General features: G+C 36.0%; 1 protein-coding gene across 8 annotated transcripts in view; it reads right to left on the bottom strand.

Moving 5' to 3' along the window:
* LOC132788559 (SCY1-like protein 2) overlaps window positions 1–19,639 on the bottom strand; it is a 31,242-nt gene that overhangs the window by 8,820 nt on the left and 2,783 nt on the right. For 5 of the 8 annotated variants that reach the window (XM_060796034.1, XM_060796036.1, XM_060796035.1 and 2 more), the window contains exons 3-16: window positions 19,301–19,399; window positions 16,122–16,337; window positions 15,918–16,038; window positions 15,735–15,830; window positions 15,512–15,657; window positions 14,887–15,017; window positions 11,250–11,364; window positions 10,762–10,907; window positions 8,820–8,973; window positions 6,933–7,109; window positions 6,786–6,858; window positions 6,433–6,569; window positions 6,151–6,364; window positions 2,345–2,598 (exon numbers count right to left, since the gene is read on the bottom strand). In XM_060796034.1, coding sequence (XP_060652017.1) covers window positions 2,345–2,598; window positions 6,151–6,364; window positions 6,433–6,569; window positions 6,786–6,858; window positions 6,933–7,109; window positions 8,820–8,973; window positions 10,762–10,907; window positions 11,250–11,364; window positions 14,887–15,017; window positions 15,512–15,657; window positions 15,735–15,830; window positions 15,918–16,038; window positions 16,122–16,337; window positions 19,301–19,399 — 2,079 coding nt within the window. Of the gene's footprint in view, window positions 1–1,419; window positions 1,480–2,344; window positions 2,599–6,150; window positions 6,365–6,432; window positions 6,570–6,785; window positions 6,859–6,932; window positions 7,110–8,819; window positions 8,974–10,761; window positions 10,908–11,249; window positions 11,365–14,886; window positions 15,018–15,511; window positions 15,658–15,734; window positions 15,831–15,917; window positions 16,039–16,121; window positions 16,338–19,300; window positions 19,400–19,639 lie in introns of all 8 variants that reach the window. The other 3 variants (XM_060796040.1, XM_060796041.1, XM_060796038.1) reach the window with 2 other exon arrangements.

Raw genomic sequence — 19,639 nt, 5'->3', positions numbered from 1 at the left:
TTGATTATATTTTAACAAAATTCCATTTAATAGTTATTAAAGAAACAAATGCATTCGATTTTATTCGTTGTATAAACTGCAGTCAGCAACACCATTCAAATACAGAAGAAATTCGATAAGTTTTTTACAGCAATTGGTAATTAATTTCGGTTTTAAATTACACATTGATAGAATTAAAGCCAGCGATGTTGTTTTTTGTTTGTTTGTTATCCTGGGGCACAATCTTCAGCAAATGGAAATACGCATTCAAATTTATTTATTGACCTTTACTTACAGCTTCTTGGCAAAATGAAAATGTGTCAGACACAAGTCGCAACAGGCATTACTTCTTAGAATATACACAACAACACATACAAAAACAAAGTAAAATCGAAATAACAGACGTAATTTTAGTTCTTTTTTTTTTTTTTTTTGGTTGTAAGAATTTACATCAATCGAACAATAGAATTCAACGGTTTCAATGTACACGGCATTAGCATAAGCTGCCAGTTTTCTTTTTTCAGAGAGAGAGAGAGAGATGGGTAAATGGGCCTGGGGCAATACCTTGGGAACAGCTTCTTGAATACTGTACAAAATGTAAAATAAAGACAGTTGCAAATGAGTTAAAGTTTCATACAGTAAAAAGAATATGGAACGAAAAAAAAACAGAATATACTTTGTGGCAAGTTTCCAATGCAGGCAGCACAGAATTCAAGTACAAGTACAAGTAAGACTCAATATTTAGTTAGGCAACAAGTAAAGTTCAACTTTAAATTCAAATTCATATTCAAAACCGAGTTGCAAGTTGCGGTTGCACATTCTCAAACAGCGAGATACACATAGATACTGTGAGACAGAGAGAGAAAGGGATAGAGTAAGACAGAAAGAGAGAGAGAGCATAAAGATAGAGATAACAAGTTCCAACGAGAGAGAGAGAGCGAGCATGACTTCCGGCCGCCGCCATTTTTGGAGGCCACACTCAAAAACCGTAGCATACATTTCAGAGCTGACTAAATACTTTTTGGTAGCAGCAGAACACGCATGTTTCTCTCTAGTATACACGTGGGTGTATGTCAGTGTGCAACTGTGTGTGTGTGTGTGTATTTGATAGTTTCACATTGTGTGCGTGGGTGGATGTTAGTTTAGTTTTTGAGTTTCGAATTTGAGTTGGCGTTGTGCAAAAGTTGTCTGCTCCAACGAGAACGACAAAAATGAACAACAACATCAATGATAAGATAACAACAGTTATAACAAACACCACAAGACAAGTTCAATATCGTTGCTCTCTCTGCTCATGAGATGGATGCTGAATATATTTATTTTTTTTTTGACCTAAGCACACAGCGTGTTCTTGTTGTTGTTGTTCAAAATCAATTTCTAAATTGCAAATTCGCTTTTTTTGATTTATATATTTTTATTTTTTTTGTTTTTTACACTTACAACATAGGCTGAGGTGGAGGGCACCGATAGACTCGATCCAGAGCTACCGCGAGCGCCGTACTAAAGTTTTGTGATTAATGTATGTGGTTTTTGTTAAAAAAGCGAATGCAAATTTTTGTAGAGACACAACGACGACGACGACGAAGGCGATGGCGACAACATATTGTTTTTGTTTATATATCAAATTTTATTATTTGTATTATTTTGTGTTGAGACGAGCGAATGGACGGGCGGGAAAGTGAAGATAAGATAAAAGAGTGTTGTGTTAGAGCGTTTTGATAATTTTCGTTTCATTTCGTATTATTTTTTTTAATTGTTTTGATCATTTGCGGGAAATGAGCTGATCATAAATTGAAAGTAAAAAGATAGCTTTAAATCGAAACAATAATTAAACATTGAACTGCATGTTTATTGTTCATGTTGTACGCAATGTTTTAGCAGCTTTGTTTTGGTTATATATATATTATATTGTATATTAAGTAGGAGTAGCTGTAGCTGTAGCTGTATTTGTTGTTAACTGTTGATACGCTAAATGCTACTCACTAGGCGCTATGGTTTAATGCAATTTGTTGAAAGTAAAACTCTATTACACATGTGAAAAAATGTAATAAATAACTGAGAACTGAGAACTGCGAACCAAATGCAATTGAATTCTTTTGTCACACAAAAAATTATGAAATATATAAATTAAAAAGCCTTTGTGACTACGAAGAGTCAACCGGAAAAAAAGGGATAAGGGGCACAGGAAAAAACTCAACTGAATGGGTAATGAAGCAACCACAAACAGAATGGCGTTGGCCAAATACATAAATAATAAACCAAAAGCAAACACAAATGAAATATTGAAGCAAATGAAGAGAATGTAAAAAACTGACAAAAGAACGAAAAAGAAAAAGCAAACGCAAACAGGCACAAAACAACTTACAGTTGGCGGTGACAAATTGATGGTGGAGCCGCGTCGCTCTTGGGGTCCAATGCTCGAGTGTCGACGGGTGGGGAGACCGCTGCCTGGCGTGCCGCCCGGCGAGGAGGCGCACGAGGGTGCGATCCGTATCTTTGGTGTCATCAGCGTGTTGTCCGAGAGCCGTCGATTGGGAAACACATTGCCGACGCGCAGGAAATTGCTATCCGGCGACGATGGCGAGCAGCCAAACCACCAGCCACCCAGCATGCCCGAACCTAAATTCACACAAAATGCACATCAATTTAAAACATAAACACACACCTTCACATTGAAAATACAATTACAATTACAATTGACACGAAACATGGTCTCTGTGGCCAGCTAATTAGGTCTAATAATGTGCAACGTTGCGAAACCTAAAACCCCAAAAACAGCTCATTTTGCCATCCTTGCCACCTTGCAACCTTGCAACCTTAACCTCATGCCGCACGTTGCCTGCCTTGTGTGTTGCGTGTTTGCTTGCCTGCTGTCACTGTCAAGGACACGCACGTATTTCGCACAATCTGCGGTTGCAACTGCGGCTGCTGCATATGACTCTTTGAGTCCCCTTCTCTCCTGCTCCCCTTCTTCCCATTTTGTGCCTCTACCTGAAGCCTTGCACAGCTGCGATATGCAGCAACAGATGCATTTTGTGGCAATTTGCGTCGAAAGTTATTAACTTGGACATATGCACACTGAACTCCAACTCACTGCATTGCATCGATATTCGAGCTGAGGGTTTAACCTTTACTTTATAACGATTTCGTATGAAATTTAATTAAATACAATTGCAATTCGAATCATTACACGATTGATGTATCAATCAAATGCGCAAAAAAATATGTAATATTATACTGCGCATATGTTATTAAAAAAATATTAAATAAATCCTACGCATTTGCCAAGCTTTTCTTTAAGCTTAAAGTCATTTTTTGCGACTTGCTTTTTCACCATTTTTTTATGAACAACAAAAATTGTAGCAGAAACTGATGCTTTTTATCTGTAACTTGATTTTGGATTATTTATAATTTAATAAATTGTAATTATATCTCTTATAAATATTGTGTTTTACTTTTTTTCAAATGTATGCATTACAAGTTTAATACTTAATTTATTTTTTCGTTTATCAAACTGTTTGTTTCTTGCATATCTCTTTATATTCAACAATTTTAAATTACGCACTAAATAATATTTTATTCTATAACTTGACTTTCTAATCTCTATATTTTTATAAACTTTATTTCTTTATATTTCTTAGTAATATTGTGTTCTCCATTACAAATGTACTACTTAATTTTTTTTTTAATAAAGAAAGTGTTGCTGTTTATTCCATATATCCATTCAACTATTATAAATTCAACAATTTAAATGTTAAATTAAGCATTGAAAAATATTATGTTCTTTAACTTGACTATAATTCTATATATTTCTAATTAATATTATGTTTTCCTTTTTTCAAATAAATGCTTCACAAGTTTACAACTTTATTTCTTTTCTTTAATACAACCTTTTTGGGTGCTTCAACTGACTTTAGCATATATCTCTAAATTCAACTTTAATTATTGATTTAGGCTTTAAATAAACGCTCAGAAATATCTTCAAGTGCACGGAAATGGTCTTAATGTAGAGCAATGCTTGCGAGAGCTGTCTCACATGACGTATACGCAATATTGTAAGTCGTATGCAGAGAAATGCAAATATTGAATGTGTTATGATAGCTGTTGAACTACAGTCTATAAACACACACAAGCCTCAGACAAAGGGAGGCACACATGTACATATAGAGAAAGAGGGAGAGAGAGTGAGGGAGAGAGACAGACATATAGCTAGGCTTGTGTTTGTTTACTGAAAGCCACAAAAAACCACAGTAATGCCGCCATGGCTTCCTGCAATTCTGCCTCCCTTCCTCACCCTCCTGCTTTGACCTTTTAGTTGACTGTGACTGCGAAACGTGGCAACAACATTTCAATTTGCAATATGCAGTTGGCTCTGTTAATTTACCACATAGATAAAGAGAGGTGCAGAGGGGAAGAGAGAGCGAAAGAGACTTGCCACATATGCACACACATTTGGCTAGTTGACATTGCGATGGAAAACATGAGAGAAGGCGTGCCAAATGAGGCAACAACATGGCCCAAGCGACCTTTGACTTGCGTTTGCGTGGCATTAAAACTGCAATAAGAACGTACTTAAATGTACTATATAATATAGACTACAAGCTATTAAGGGCATCGCAATAAATCATCGTTTGAAGATTGAAAGCTCATTAAATGCTGCACACCGCAGAGGCATAATTGTAGCTTAGGGCAATCGGGCAGTCGTGACGAGCCTGGCTTTGATTTTAATTTGCATTATAATTGTCGTTTAAATGTGTATTAAAAATTAGCATAACGCAATTAAATGCTGCGGCCGCTTGTGGCAACAATTTTGGGGTTTTCATAAATTATTTAGCTGCTGATTAGTTCGCTCGCTGAAATTGTCACGTTCGATGGATATCAAATGGAAAATCAAGTGGAGACTTGCTGCAATTACGCACCACTTGCGGGCGCAGCAGCTAAGCTCATTATTCATTTTGTGGAGCTTAGAGGAGGAAGAGCTAGCGAGGAGGAGGAACAACAGCCGCAGGAGGGAAAGCTGCTACAAACAAGATTGTGAGATAACCGCTACCCATTGTCAATAAAAACCAAACATTGCGGTAGTATTATACAAATATACCACATCTAATATTCTGACAACACCAAAAATATATCAAAGGCTTTTGTTTGGTATATCACTAGTTTATAATTCGATGACTAAATACCTAATTAATATACAGAAAAAAATACTAAAATATATCCACACATACTAAAATATTCTAAAGTCTGTGATCTTCAGCTTAATTATTCGATCATGCCTATAACTATACAATATTAGTATTATGAGGTATAATAATAAAATATACCAAAGTTTCGTTTGGCATATCGCTTCCTAAGCTGTATTATTTGATGATTCGATACCTAATAAATAATACTAAAATATACCAGTGTTTTTTGGTATATCGCTACTCTAGCTTCATTATTCGATTTTTAATCAATATACCATAAAATCTAAAATATACCAAAAAATACTGAAATAAGCCGAAGGCTTTCTTTGGTAATTCGATAATCTAGCTTCATTATTCGATGATTTTAAACCTAATCAATGTACCGATAAATACTACAATATACCATGAAATACTAAACTATACCAAAGGCATTGCTTAGTATATCGCTATTAAATCCCAATTTGGAACTGTGCATGCCAAATTTAAGAACGAATTTGATCTGAGTGCGGCAATGAGAAATGCAGTCCAACAATATACATACATATGTATGTGTATAATAACAATCTATTATAGTCTCTAAGATCTAATGTTTCATAGGGATGGAAAGCGGCTATAAAAATATACAAAGTTAATATACCAAATGTTATATTTGGTATATTGGTATAAAACTGCATTCAAAATATACCAAATATACCATATCGTCAATAATATACATACGTATATAAATACTTTATGGGATCGCATATGCTCATCTAGGGACAAAGTTTTGTCACCCTTTTATGGGTAGCTGGTATAAAAATATACCAAAATACCGAGGGCTGAATTTGGTATATCAATATAAAACTGCATTAAACATAGGTAAAATCTAGATTGTCAAGAATATATTATAATTTAAAAGGGTCGGCAACGTTCTGCCTGTTGCATAAAATTCTTGCAGGCACCAATTTATAATACCCTTCTACCAAAAAGGAAGCACAATACTCACCGCCCGAATTCTTGCGCGCCATGTCCTCGGCACTGGATGTCTTGCGCTGATCGATACGCAAATTGGGTATATTGAATGGCGGGGCATTCATGTTGTCCGTCGAGAATTGATGGCGCAGTGTGCGATGTCGCTCCGGCGATGCCATCGACAGATTGTCCAGCTTCAATTTGTTGCGCTGCTGCCGATCGATGGCCTCCAGCATTTGTTGCAGCACCTGCAATATGCCACAATCGACAAATTAGCTGGCATTTCGAAAGGGGCAACAACCATGAACGAACTCACCTCCAGCAGATAGCAATATTGCTCGAAATTGAGAGCCGGATTGACGGTGTGCGGAATGAGGAGCGGGAGGACATTGGTGGCCATCGTTTCGACGGTTAAGCCATAGGATTTGTCCGCAAACAGTTTGTGGTAGATGCCTGGTCGAGATGTGGAATGTGAATTGTATGAGCATATAATTAATAACAGTTAAGCAGATCTCTTTAGTCAAGCGACGTTTTTGTGTGTGTGTGCGGCAGCAGCTTAATTAGCTTTTCTCTGCTGCTGGTTGTTCTTCTGTGCTTTCTATTACATTCAATTAGTTTTATGCAGACACATTTACACAGTAGTGAGTGCATTTCATTTGTTCTACTTACGCACAGTACGCATGATAATATCTGGATCCGGTATTCGCACATTCGCCAGCAATGGCAGCACCTCCTCCATAACCTGCAGATTGTGATGGTTGAGTAAACGGATATAACGAGGCGAATCTAATAAATGTGTGTGTTAATTAAACGCACCTGGGCACGCTCCATGCGGTCCATGACACGCTCAATGCACATCAGCACATTCTGCACTATCTTCGGATCCGTAATGTTCTTCTCAAACACCAGCTTGACCTTTGGCAGGACCATGCGTCGTATGGACAACTCGTCGATGCTATCAAACACATTTGCCACAGCCACAACTGCGGCGCTCTGTCGACGCAATGATTAAGTCATTTATTTCAAAAATTTGTGAAGAGGATAATAATTGGGAATAAATTGTGAAAATTATAAAAAAGAGTTATTAACTTACTTTTAAATTTGAGAGGTCAGAAAAGAGAAATATCAAATTTATGAATTGTTCAAGCATGAACATAAATATGCCACAGTCTTAGATAGGTCTAAGCAAATATATCATCATATGGTATTAGTTATATCTATGAGATATAAACACAGGATAAGAAAATTAAGATCACACTGCACTGTGACGCGATAATTGTTAATACTCAAAAATGTATCTTACGCTGTGACTTGATAATTTTAACTACATGAAAATATACTTCAAGATGTCAACTGCTCATGTGTTGCATCGCATAAAGATACAAATAGAAAAGGTTTCCTACATAATGGTGAGGTTCCTTAGAGCTAACCAAACTTGTTAGCTATATAATTTTCAAAAATAGACGCCAGTTCTCTAACAGAATTCTCCCGAGTCGCTGTATCTACTCACTAATATTGCACATTTAAGAACAATCTAATTAAGTACAAGTATTTTGATTAAGGTATTCATTGAAAATAATTAGTAAAGAATTTTGCTAGAATTAACGTTTTACTTTAAAGACAAGGCCAAATAATAATAATAAAAACAAGCATCATGTTCTGAAACTCATGTCGGGACCTTAAGACACGGTTAGTAAACAAAAATTATTTGTGTTATTAAATTTGTATTCAAGATCCTGAGTTTCTTTTTTAATAGCATGTCTTTTTTATTTTTGGAAAAACACCTTCAAATCCATCTAATATGTAAAAACTTAAAATTTGTTTAATAAATTTGAATTTAATTTAAGCAAGAAAATTATTGGAAATATATAGTGACAATTATATTCTAATACCTAATGCGTTAATTTCAAGTCAGTTCACAAAATCAAATTATTAATGTTTTGACCATCTGGCACAAAAGTTAATAGAATGACTTAGGGCTGTCATAAAAAATCTGCAATGTGATCCATTACCTTAAAAGCCTAACCCTTATCATGTTTTGAAGAAATTAATTAAATGTTGACATTAATATATTTTTCAAATACGCAGTCACGCAGTGAAACTTCAATAAAATCTTTGTTATTTATGGTACATTGTTAAATTTATAGAAACAAAAATATTTTCAAACTTCTTTGACAAGTAAACTTTAGCAAAGTCTCTTTAAAAACAACGATTTATTATTTGTGCAATGACAAAGAAAATTGCCCACTTGCTGAAGTCATCAACAATATCTATTCACATAAAGTAAATTTGATATAGCCACCTAAAAATCCATCAAATGAGTGTCTAGTCACCCTCAGCACAAAAGCTGAAGCTGGCAAAATGAATTTTAGACTGCCGAAAAAGTCGAAGTGGGGGGAAAAACTGTTTCCTGATTAAGGACTAGGTTCTTCTCCATGGTGGGTACAATTACAAATACAATTTGAGTGCTTCGTTGGTTGGTAATAAATTTGAAGTGGCAACCGAAGCTACTTAAGAGGCATCTTTGTGCCGCAGTTAATTAAGAAATTGCTGCTGTAATTACACAAGGCGCAAGGCGAATGCCAACTCAACTCATTTGACTTGTCAACCCGTTTCCCCTTGCCACTCTCTCTCTCTCTTTCTCTCTTAACTAATTTGCATATCAATGCCAACGTCAGGCAAAAACTTGCCTTCTAAACTTACCTGCACTTGAATTGTGGATCCATCGAAGGAGAAGAAGAGCATCGGCATTATGTCTGTGGTGACATCTTCGGGTTTCGTTTTCTCAATTATCAAATGCAAGTTCTCGAGTATCGTAACGCTTGCCTGTATGGATTTTGGTGTATTGTAGACGATTCTATATTGAATATTCGAGAGAGACAAACAAACAGAACTCGAAAGTAAATTTATTGTGCTAACAATGGGAAATAGCAAAACTTTGCCGTCGCTTTAATTTAATCTTAATATAATAGATGACCCAACACAAACAGAAAAAGAATTGCGTTTGTCATTATTGTTGCTGCACAGGTCTCAATCTGAGTTTTATGTGATTATTTCTCTGCGTCTCTCTGTGTGTTTGTGAAAAGTTGTTATTTGCAACTTTTATGGCAGTGTCAATAAGCGTCTTACAACAGTCCGAAAAGTTTCCATTTTTTCCTTTTTCAAGCCCAAAACTTTAGTGGCAAAGAGGGCGGTTCAACATTTTATTGCAGTTTATTTGTGACAGGTATTTAATTCAATAAATATTTGTAAATAGGTTTATTTATTTTAAATAATAATGTATTGAAGCTGTCGTAATTCCCAATTAAATGTCGAATTTTATTCCTACGTAAGGCACTTATTTAATAAAAAAAATATATATTATACTTATTTGATTACTATTAGAAAATAATTGCTTTAGTACTGCTGACAGATATCTTAGCTAAACAATTGATATGACATACATATATTATAATAATAAGGCAATGCAAATAAGATGTAGATTTCTTTGAAATAATTGCTTTATTGTTGCTGCCAAAATGTAATTGTTGGCAGATATTAAATGAAGCAAAACTAATCAATATTTGTAGACTATGGGCAATCTAGATTAATTTTATTTAATATCATTATTATTTCATTCATTATTTTTAATTTCAGCAAAAGCAATAAAGGTACTCAAAAAATAAATTGCTTTATTGCAGCTGACACGAATCGAAATTTAATGTTGAATATTATACTTTATTGGAAAGAAATGAATATAATTTCTTGTCCTATTTGCAAATTAAATTTGTTTTAAATATTTATTCTATTACTCCTGCCATAAATCTTTAACAAACGTTGACTATTAAATTAATATATTTATATTCATTATTGCCAAATTAGATTCTAAATAATTGCTTTATTACTTCTCCCGTAATTCTTAACTAAATGTAAAAATGTTCTTAACAAAAGTTGTCAACAGCTGGAAATAAAAGTTTAGAGTGCTCATTTTAAAAATTTTCGCTGGCATCGCTCTCTATTTAAGTTGCCAAAAAGGGCTTCAACTAGTTTTAAATAATTGAGTTTTTGCAGTCGACGCTTTGCATATTTTATGAGCGACACTCGCAAGCATCAACCAAACACCAGCTGAAGTCCTTGTGTCCTTTCTATGTGTGTGTGTGTGTGAGTGTGTGAGTGTATTTGCCTGTGGTTCACTAATTTATGTATGCCTCTGCCTGGCAGCAAGGTAGCGAGGTGCATAGTTGCCAACCCGATACTCTAGACTACTCACAAAACTTTGCGTTCGCCGCCAACTTTCACTTTAACTTGTGGTCTATAAATTACAATATGAGCTGTCGCCTCAGTCGCTTTCTCTCTGTCTCTGTCTCTGTGTCTCTGTATCTGCGTGTGTACAATAAAACGCCATGAAAATTAAATAAAAAGTGTCACAAAAGTTTTTCAATTGTTGAACAGAAAAGTTGAAGTCAGCCCAGCCAGCCAGCTGACCATTGTTTGCTTTGTGGCTGGCTGCAATCCGTAACCCGACCGTAAACTGTAACCACACTTTGCTCTAGCCACAGCCACAACAATAACAAAAGGTCAGGCGCTGCTAGATAGCGTTCTTCACTCAAGTAGTTCACTCTCTATCGCTGTATAAATGGGCGCATAATGAGCGCGCTTCACTCACTTCATTGTGGCCGACATGAGGGCATCGTATTCGGAGTGCGTCGCCTCCTGGACGAAGAGCATGACGGGCTGCAGCACAGCGGCGAGTACTTCGCCATTGTTGATCTCCGATTTGAGCATGGGCCAGAGGTTTTGCCACCAAAGTTTCTACAAAAAGAGAAGAGCAGAAAAACACACACACAACAATAGTTTAGAACCTATAATGCTTCAACGCCTCTTTCAATCCTCAAGCAAAGCAAAGTCGTTACATCCTGTTGCCTGTCGGCTGAAGACAAAAGACTGCTGCAACAGTCATAAAACAGCGCTCGTAATTTACAAATTGTTTGGGCCATAAAGCAAACTGTGTGCCGTAAATGATGAATGCCTTGACAACTGCCAAAATCACCCAAAATGGCCGACGACGGGCTTCATCCGTTTCCGGTTGCGATGATTATTTCTTTTTCTTCATCTTTACTTCACTTCGACTTATCGCTAGAGTTCGCTACTTACTCGCGGTATCAGCGGCATGGCCTCAATCAAGGTTGTCTTGTAGAACTGCGATTTCTGCTGCGTGTCCTTCATGTTGACCACGTCCAGGAATTTCAACGCATTTATAGCCGGATCACTGGTAATTACAACGGATAAAAAAAGGGTTAAAAAGTAAATAAAAAAAATATTTACGGCACTTTAAATTTAGCTAAATATTTGTTTTATTACGCAGTTGATTTATTTATCTTTTATTGGCTGTTTATTCTCCCGAAAATGATTCGAAAATCAATAAAAAAAAACAAAAACTCACGACTATTTAAAACAAATAACATAAAACCATTTTATGCAGCATTTAAAACTTTTTTGCATTTGTTTGTTTTGTTTTTTTGTCTACCAAATGCTTTGTTTGCATTTAGTGAACTGAAAATAATTTGCAAATCAATAAATGCTTTCGATGAGAGAAGCATTAAGAGAGTAAATAAAACATATATTTATTTCAAATAATATTTATGAATTTATTTAGATGCGTGTGATTTAAAAAATGTTTGATGGCTTAATATCGTGCAATATTATTCAAATATTTATTAATATTAATTTCAATTTATTTAATACCATATTTTAAAGCAAATTAGCTTGACGGATGTGGCTCGGCTTTGGCTAAACTTTTATAGCAAAGAATCAAATTTTGAATTACGAATAATACTAAATAAAAATCAAAATATATTATACCATGAAACTCTATTCTAAATGAAATTTAAAATATTTTTTACCATGAAATTTTAGAATGAAATTATGTTAAGAAAATTAAAATCAAAATATTGAAATATTCCCTAAATTTAAATACATCATTTTATTTTAAATAAATTTAGGTTAATTATTTATTATTAAAGTCGGACTATTTTTAATTACATTAAATAAACAAACTTATTTCGCAATTTAATTTTCAATTAGAATTTATTTTCTATAATTAAGCTAACATATTTTCACTTTTTAAATTTTGTAAATACGTTAAACTTTGTATCAAATTGAATACTCTGCTAAGTCTGCATTAATTAACGCAATTTATCCGCAAAATATATATATAACTGCAAAATAATCCTAAAACAATTGGGCTTTATAATCGCGTCGAGTCGCGCATACCAAACAAAAATGTATTTATATAGTTATGAATTAAAAATAATTAAGCTAGGATTATGCATGCAAATTTTCAGTCGCCAGACAGCAAAGTAAAACTTTTGAGCGTTGCCAAGTGTGAAAAGTTTGTTTGCAAATGTGTTTTTATTGTTATGCAAATGTAATTGGTTGAAATTTAATTGCCAAAAAGTGTTTACTTTTCAGTGGTGCACATTTATTTCATTTATTTCGGACAGCCCAAACCGACAGCCAACCCCTGAAGCCACAACACAATTCGTTTGAACTGAAAACTGAACTGAATCCTGAAGTGATGCGTTGGCATTGCGGGTAAATTGAAAGATTGCCATAAAAGCGAAAGCAAAAGTGGAAAACCAGTTAAATTATGTGCATCGACGGTGGTGGTGGTGTAATATAAAAGGAGAAAAAAAAGAGATGCGCTTGGTTAAGCAATAAGTGTGGCCATTAAATCACATTGCGTATGCGCCACGTTGCACACCAAAGTGGCGCACTGATTGCAGTTGGCAACTGCTATCTGTTATCTGCTATCGCTATCCGCCCAGACGATTAGCTGTGGGCAACAGCATAATCAGCATAAGTAGCGTACAAAAACCCGAACCCGAGCAACAGGCTGAAGAGCTCAACAATCGTACTTGAGCTATTTGCATACGCAGCTAAAAACGTTGAACGCTGAAAATGTTGATAACATTTAAATGAACTTCAAAGTGCTGCCAGCCTGACTAACTGACTAAATGACTACCTGACTGCCTGGCTGCCTGGGCGTATCCTGGAGGCGTCGTGCTGCTGTCAGCGTCTTTTTGCTAAGCAACCGCCAGGCACCAAACACAACCTTGGAGTCTAAACACAGCAGAAGGCACACTGGTTGCAAGCTGCAAACCTAATTAGTTGCTCATATATTTGGCATGCATTATGCACATTAATTAATATAAAGCAACGTTCATTTTTAATATTTTTTCAAATTGCATTTTTGTTATTTTTTAATTAACTTTTTTTTGGGCATTTTTCAGAAAAAAAATCATTTTATTGGGTAAAAAGGATGATGCCGTGACCTAGTTGCGTTGGCTGATAATCTGACATATTTTGTACTGTGTCTATCGATATACCATATATAGTTTGCAGTATATTTTAGAATTTTGTTCGTGTACTGTTTTGGTTGGCGACAAATTTGGTCTGACAAATTTTATGGAATATTTGCCATGTAATGGTATACAAATATACCAAAATTATAGTATTTTTCAGTATATTAATTTGTACTGTTTTCAATGTAATAGTATTTCAATATACCAAAAATAGCGATTGGTGTAGTATAGTATTTTTTCAGTATATTTATTCGGTATTTTTTAAGAATGGTACTGAGTTGTTTTGAATGTAATAGTGCAACCATATATCAAAAATAGCCTGTTATATTTTTGGTATTTTTTAGTATTTTATTTGAGTAATGTGGAATATTTTAAGAATAATACCAAAATAAGTTTAATAAGTGCATCGACATACCAATTATAAGTTTCAGTATATTTTTGGTATTTTTTTAGTATTTTATTTTATTAATGCGGTATGCTTTAAAAATAATACCGCATTGTTTTGGAAGTGATAAGTATCGACACACCGAATAGAGGCTGAGGTATATTTTTGGTATTTTTTAGTATTTAGTATTTAGAATACCGCATGGTTCTCCTCTTAAGAAATCTGGATAGCGGGTACCTCACAGTCGATCAGACTCGACTGTAGTTTCCTTGCTTGTTTGGACACTTTTAATTGAGTTTTTCGCATGCTGTGGCATCAGTGTGCAGCACACTGTGCTTGGCTAGCAGTCTGTAAGCTGTTTTTCTTCGCTTTTTCATCTCGGTCGCAGTCGCAGTCGCAGTCTGTCAGTTTACCTAGCAGCTGTGCTGTCGTCATAAATCCCCTTGCTCAGTCCCTTTCTCTATGTCCCTTCTATGCCAACTGAGGTTGAAGTGAAAAGGAAAGGAAAGGAAAAGAGAAGGAAGGAAGCAAGGCAGCAAAGTCGCTGGGGTCGCTTTCCACTACTCACAATCAGCTCAAGAGCCTGGCATTGTGTCTTTCAAGCCTGATTACCGTTTTCATTTACCAAACAGACGTAATTAAGGTGTGCGTGTGTGTGTGTGTGTGTGTGCGGGAGCAAACGTATGTGTGTGTGTGTGTGTTTTGTCCTTGGCGTGGAAAAGTGAATGCTTCAATTGAATTTTAGCTACATGTACAAATTGGCTTAGAGATTGCGTGTCTTGTGCGCTCCATGAATGAATGAGTGAGTGTGTGTGCTTAAATGTGTGTGTGTGTGTGTTGGTGTGTGTTTAGAGGTGTGTGCGTGTGTGTGGGTGTGTATGTTTTTAACAGGTGTCAATTTCATTTGAAACTCAAACAAAAAACTTTTGCCGTTGCTGTTGCCGTTTGGCTGTTTCTTTTTGCTTGCTTTGCGTTTTAGTTGAAAGTTAATTAATTTACAGCAGAGGTCATGGGTCATAGATTTGTTGTTGTTGCTACTCACATAAAGTACTTAATCAACTGCAGCAACTGTGCGGTGGGTCGTGCTGTTGCATCTCGGCTGGCCATGCGCGATGTCGCCTCCTGCAGTGCGATGGGCAGCCTCGGCATCAACTTGTGCACATGGTCATCCAGCTACAGAAGAAGAGGAGAGAAGAGAAAAGATGAAGGTAAGTGGAGGATAAAAGCGAGATAGCTATGAATGATTGTACAAGAAATTGGCCACAGCACTTGAGCCAGCAAGTGCTTGAGCAACATTTTCGGGGGAAAAAGTTTTAATGACGTTGCGCCCCAAAGCTGAAGCGATTGAAGATTGAAACTCAACGGACTTGAGCTTCAGCTTCAGCTTCAGCACCTGGACTGAATAATTAGAGTTTTGAAGTGGACTTTTGATTACATTTGCATTTGACAAAGCAGCGAATCTAATTACAGCTGGCAAACAAGCCGGCACAAAACTTTTACCCAACCAATTTGCCACTTGCCACTTGCTACACGCCACTTGCCACTTGCCACTTGCCACTTGGTCTCTTCAGCTATCTGCCCGCGGGCAAACACAGCAGCAGCAGCAGCAGTAGCAAATTAATTTAGCCAGACCAGAAGAGAGAGCAAGAATATAAACCAGCTCTTACCGTTTCCAGTTGCTTGGCATAGTTGGAGGTGGAATTTCCCGCTTGGATGAGAGGTCGTCCATTGTTGTACACCGCACAGATGACCATGCCCAATGAGAACATATCGCTCAGCAGGCTGCACTTGGAGCTCGTCTGTGTTTCGGGTGCTGTGTTTTCAATGGGGGAAGAATATTGTGTGTGAGTTGTTGCAATTGTATTTTGTTGCTACTTTTGTTTTGTTTACCCATAAAATCGAGATTGGGCTGCGCCATTTTTGATACCCTGTTGCTCCATGGTGGACACGGAATTGAGCTATTCAAATCAGTCTCATTCATTCTTTCTGCAAAGCATAAAGCATAGAGTATATGAATACAAATCGAAAAGTCTCTCACAACAATTCGTTTCAATTTCTCCTTCACAGACTTACCCACATATTCCATGCCGGCGAGTTTCCAAATGCCTCGCTTGGTTATTAGTATAGAGGATGGACACACATTTCGATGAATTACGTGCCCGGAATAGTGCAAATAGGACAATGCCTCCGTTAGCTGCAAAATGGAAACAATCCGAACACACACACAATAAAATCCTCACTTTTCTTCTGGGCACGCTTTCAAGTTGTTTATTTTACCTGCAAGAATCCATATTTTAGCTCCATATCCAAGAAGTTGTATTCCTTTGCATGGGCCGGTCGTTGTGGCTGTCCTCCCGCCTGTGCCGCCTGCCCCTGTGGCGTCCCTCCCCCGCCTCCAGCACCGACACCAGCACCTCCTCCGCTGCCACCGACGCCGCCACCGACGCCGCCCGCTGCGGCTGCCACATTGGCATTCTCATACGTTTTCGACTCCTGCGGACACAAATACAAACACAAACACAATGCGGCACATAAGCACTTGCTATTCTTAGACACGTCCCATCTTCCTTCCTCCTCTTCCCTCTTCCGAAACATATAAAAAATCAAGTCAAAGGTAAACATGACTATGTTCGTCTGAGAAATACCTGTTATGTTTTTTTTTAGACAAACTTAAATCTTCCAGAATGACCACAATATTTTCTCCAACAAAAAACGTTTTGTATAGTAAACTTTCTTTATCAAATTTGTACTTTTTTTTGGTCACTTCGATAAATCGTTTAAGTTGTCTTAATTAATAAACGTATATTTAAAGTATAGATCTTATAACAAAAAATGTTGTACAAAATTCTATACAAAAGTTTCAAATTTTTCTTTAAAAATATTTTTCAGATAATCAAAAATACCTTTAGTTTTAGATATGTTGCCCTGCAGATTATAAGAAAGTAGAACACAACATTTCTAGCCCAAAGACTTAAATTTGGTGTCCTCTAAATTATTATTTATTTTATGGTATTTTTTTGTAGTACACAATTTCTAGATTCGAGCTTTCAATTTGTTCTCAAAAATAGTTACCGAATAAATAAATTGAAAAAATTAAAGAAAAATTAGTTAAAATTAAAATTTGTAGACCAACAATTTAAATTTGCCTTCTAAATTACTTTTGTGTGATTATTCGTTTGTTTCGTGGTTAAAAAATTTATTTTTTTTTAAAGAATAATAAAAAATTGTAGTACAAATTTGACCTCTAAGCTATTTTTCGAATAGTCATAGAATGAAATTCAACATTTCTTGCCCCAAGCTTTGACCAAGGAACATTGACGTATAAATATCTTTTAATTTTGTTTTATTTTGTTTTTGTATTTATTGTTACTTAACTGTGTATGTGCATTTTTTGTTAACTTTACCATTTTTATGTAAGGATAAACAAAAAATGTAGTACATTTCTAGATTCGTTCCCTATATTTATCCCATAGATTCCTCTATTTTAATTTTAAGTAAGGGAAGTAGTTCAATGCTTAAACACAACTTTAAATCAATTTCAAACTTATACAAGCATTGTCACTAAATTTGCTGCTTCTAGCTTACATGGGCTCTAAAATATAGTTATTTAAACTTATGGACAGACAGACAGACAGCCATGGCTTAGATGTTTGTTCATACCCCTAAACAATTTGTAGATTCGAGACTTCATTTTTTTTTATAAATTATGTACCTCATAAAATAAGATTCTTCCCTTGGAATTTTCGATTTATAAAAATAACTTTAAATGAATTTCCAACTTACACTAGCATTGTCACTAAATTTCCATCTTCCAGCTTACTTAGTCTCTAAAATATAGTTATTTAAACTCATGGACAGACAGTCAGACAGCCATGGCATAGATGTTTGTGCATACCCTTTAACAATTTGTATTTTCGAGACTTAATGTTCTTCTGTAAATTATTTACCGCATCAAATAACAGTTATCCCATAGATTCTTCCTTTGGAATTTTCGATTTATAAAACTAACTTTATATAAATTTCCAACTTTCCTAAGCATTTTCACTAAATTTCCATCTCCCAGCTTACTTAGTCTCTAAAATATAGTTATTTAAACTCACGGACAGACAGACAGCCATGGCCTAGATATTTGTTCATACCCCTTAAGACATGCCGCGTAGCGGGTATAAAAAGTCGCACTGTTTGCATTTTATGGCAATTGCTTTTTCAATTTTTCTGGCATTTTGCTCTTCGCTTTCCCAGGCACACACACACTCACACACACAACAGAGTACACACAGCGTGTGTTAAATAAGAATGTCATGTTTGTTTGTTGCCATAAACTTGGCTAACAATGCGCCAAAATGAGGTGTTACATGAGAGATAGAATCTCAGTTTGCTTTTTCGGGCCTTAAGCTGATGTAATGTCAAGCATCTTTTGGTCAGTTTAATTGCAGCTTTGTTGTTGTGGCAATTTTCTTGTAATTAGATAGAGTATCTAAGCTTTCGGTTGACCCACTTTCCACTTTCTGCAGTTATCTTTTCATCCTGCTCTCAATTTTGTTGTTTGTTTTGTAAAACAATTTCGATTTTACCTATGCAATTTTCAATGTAATTTAGCTCGATTGGACTTTTTGTTGGGAGCTGCGTTAGTTTTCCTTTTTATGCTGCCTTTATTTTCATTGTTGTTGTTCGCATTATTGTTGTTGTTGTGGCTGTTGATGTTGCCTTTTGTTGCTGTTGTGTGCAGCTCAATAAACTAAAATATTGCCTGACAGGCGAGCCAAAAACAAAGGGAATAAAAGAAACTACAGTTACACCATAGACATTTTGAGTGTGTGTGTGTGTGTGTGTGTGTATCAATTTCTGAGCTGTGCAAGTAAACCGAAGCACTTTATTGACTCAATCTCCACAGCGCAAACTTTTGCCAGCACGCACTGTAATTCGATTTAGTTGTGCGTTAGTGTGTGTGTGCGAGTGTGCAGGTGTGTGTGTAAGTGTTGGGGGTGTGCGTGTGTGTTATGCATACCCTCACATTTGCGTCGCTGTGCCACTTGAACCAAAAGCCAAACTATGCAGTTGACTGGCTGCCGTGTTATGCGAAACTTTAACAGGACGCAAAAAGCACAGCAGCAACAGGCAACACAACAACAGCAACAACAACAACACGAATCGTAACAGCAACAACAATTGACTGTGCCAGATAAAGGCATATGGTCTTACTTCCTCTCTCTTCCTCTCTCTTTCTCTCTCTCGCTTCCCGCTGCACAACGACAACACAAAACTCACAATGGAGCAGCAGGCGGCAACGAAAATTGCATGTGCCCTTTGGCCATGTCCCCAACAGAAGCAGAAGCAGAAGCAAAGCAAATGGCAAACTATAGTGAACCAAAAGCACCAAAAGGACGAACCCAACTGAATCGAAGCGTAAGAAACCGTTGGGAACAAGGCTGAAAAAAATAGAGAATGGAACTCACATGAAAAGCCAGCACATTTGAAAGACTGGCGAAAATGGGCTCAGCGGCAAAAGCCAAAGTTTCCGCGCTCTCCTCGACCGTGTGATAGATTTGTAGTATCTGCAAGGACATTCAATAGTAAAGTAAATCAAATATATTAGTATAGAAAACTAATCTTTTAGTATTTCAAAAGTGCGCTTTAAGAAATCATCATAAAACGAGTCAAGTAAAGAATTCAAGTTACAACTTCTTTAACAATTTCTTCACATTAAATTTAAGGGAGCGCATTTAGTACGTAAAAAGAGTTTAAATAAAATAAAAATAAATAGTAAAGATATCTAATTTAATTTATTAAGAGAG

Source organism: Drosophila nasuta, chromosome 3 (assembly GCF_023558535.2).
Source record: "Drosophila nasuta strain 15112-1781.00 chromosome 3, ASM2355853v1, whole genome shotgun sequence".
NCBI lineage: Eukaryota > Metazoa > Arthropoda > Insecta > Diptera > Drosophilidae > Drosophila > Drosophila nasuta.
The sequence above is the reverse complement of the archived record's forward strand: the minus strand, read 5'-3'. Positions and strand labels throughout refer to the sequence as shown.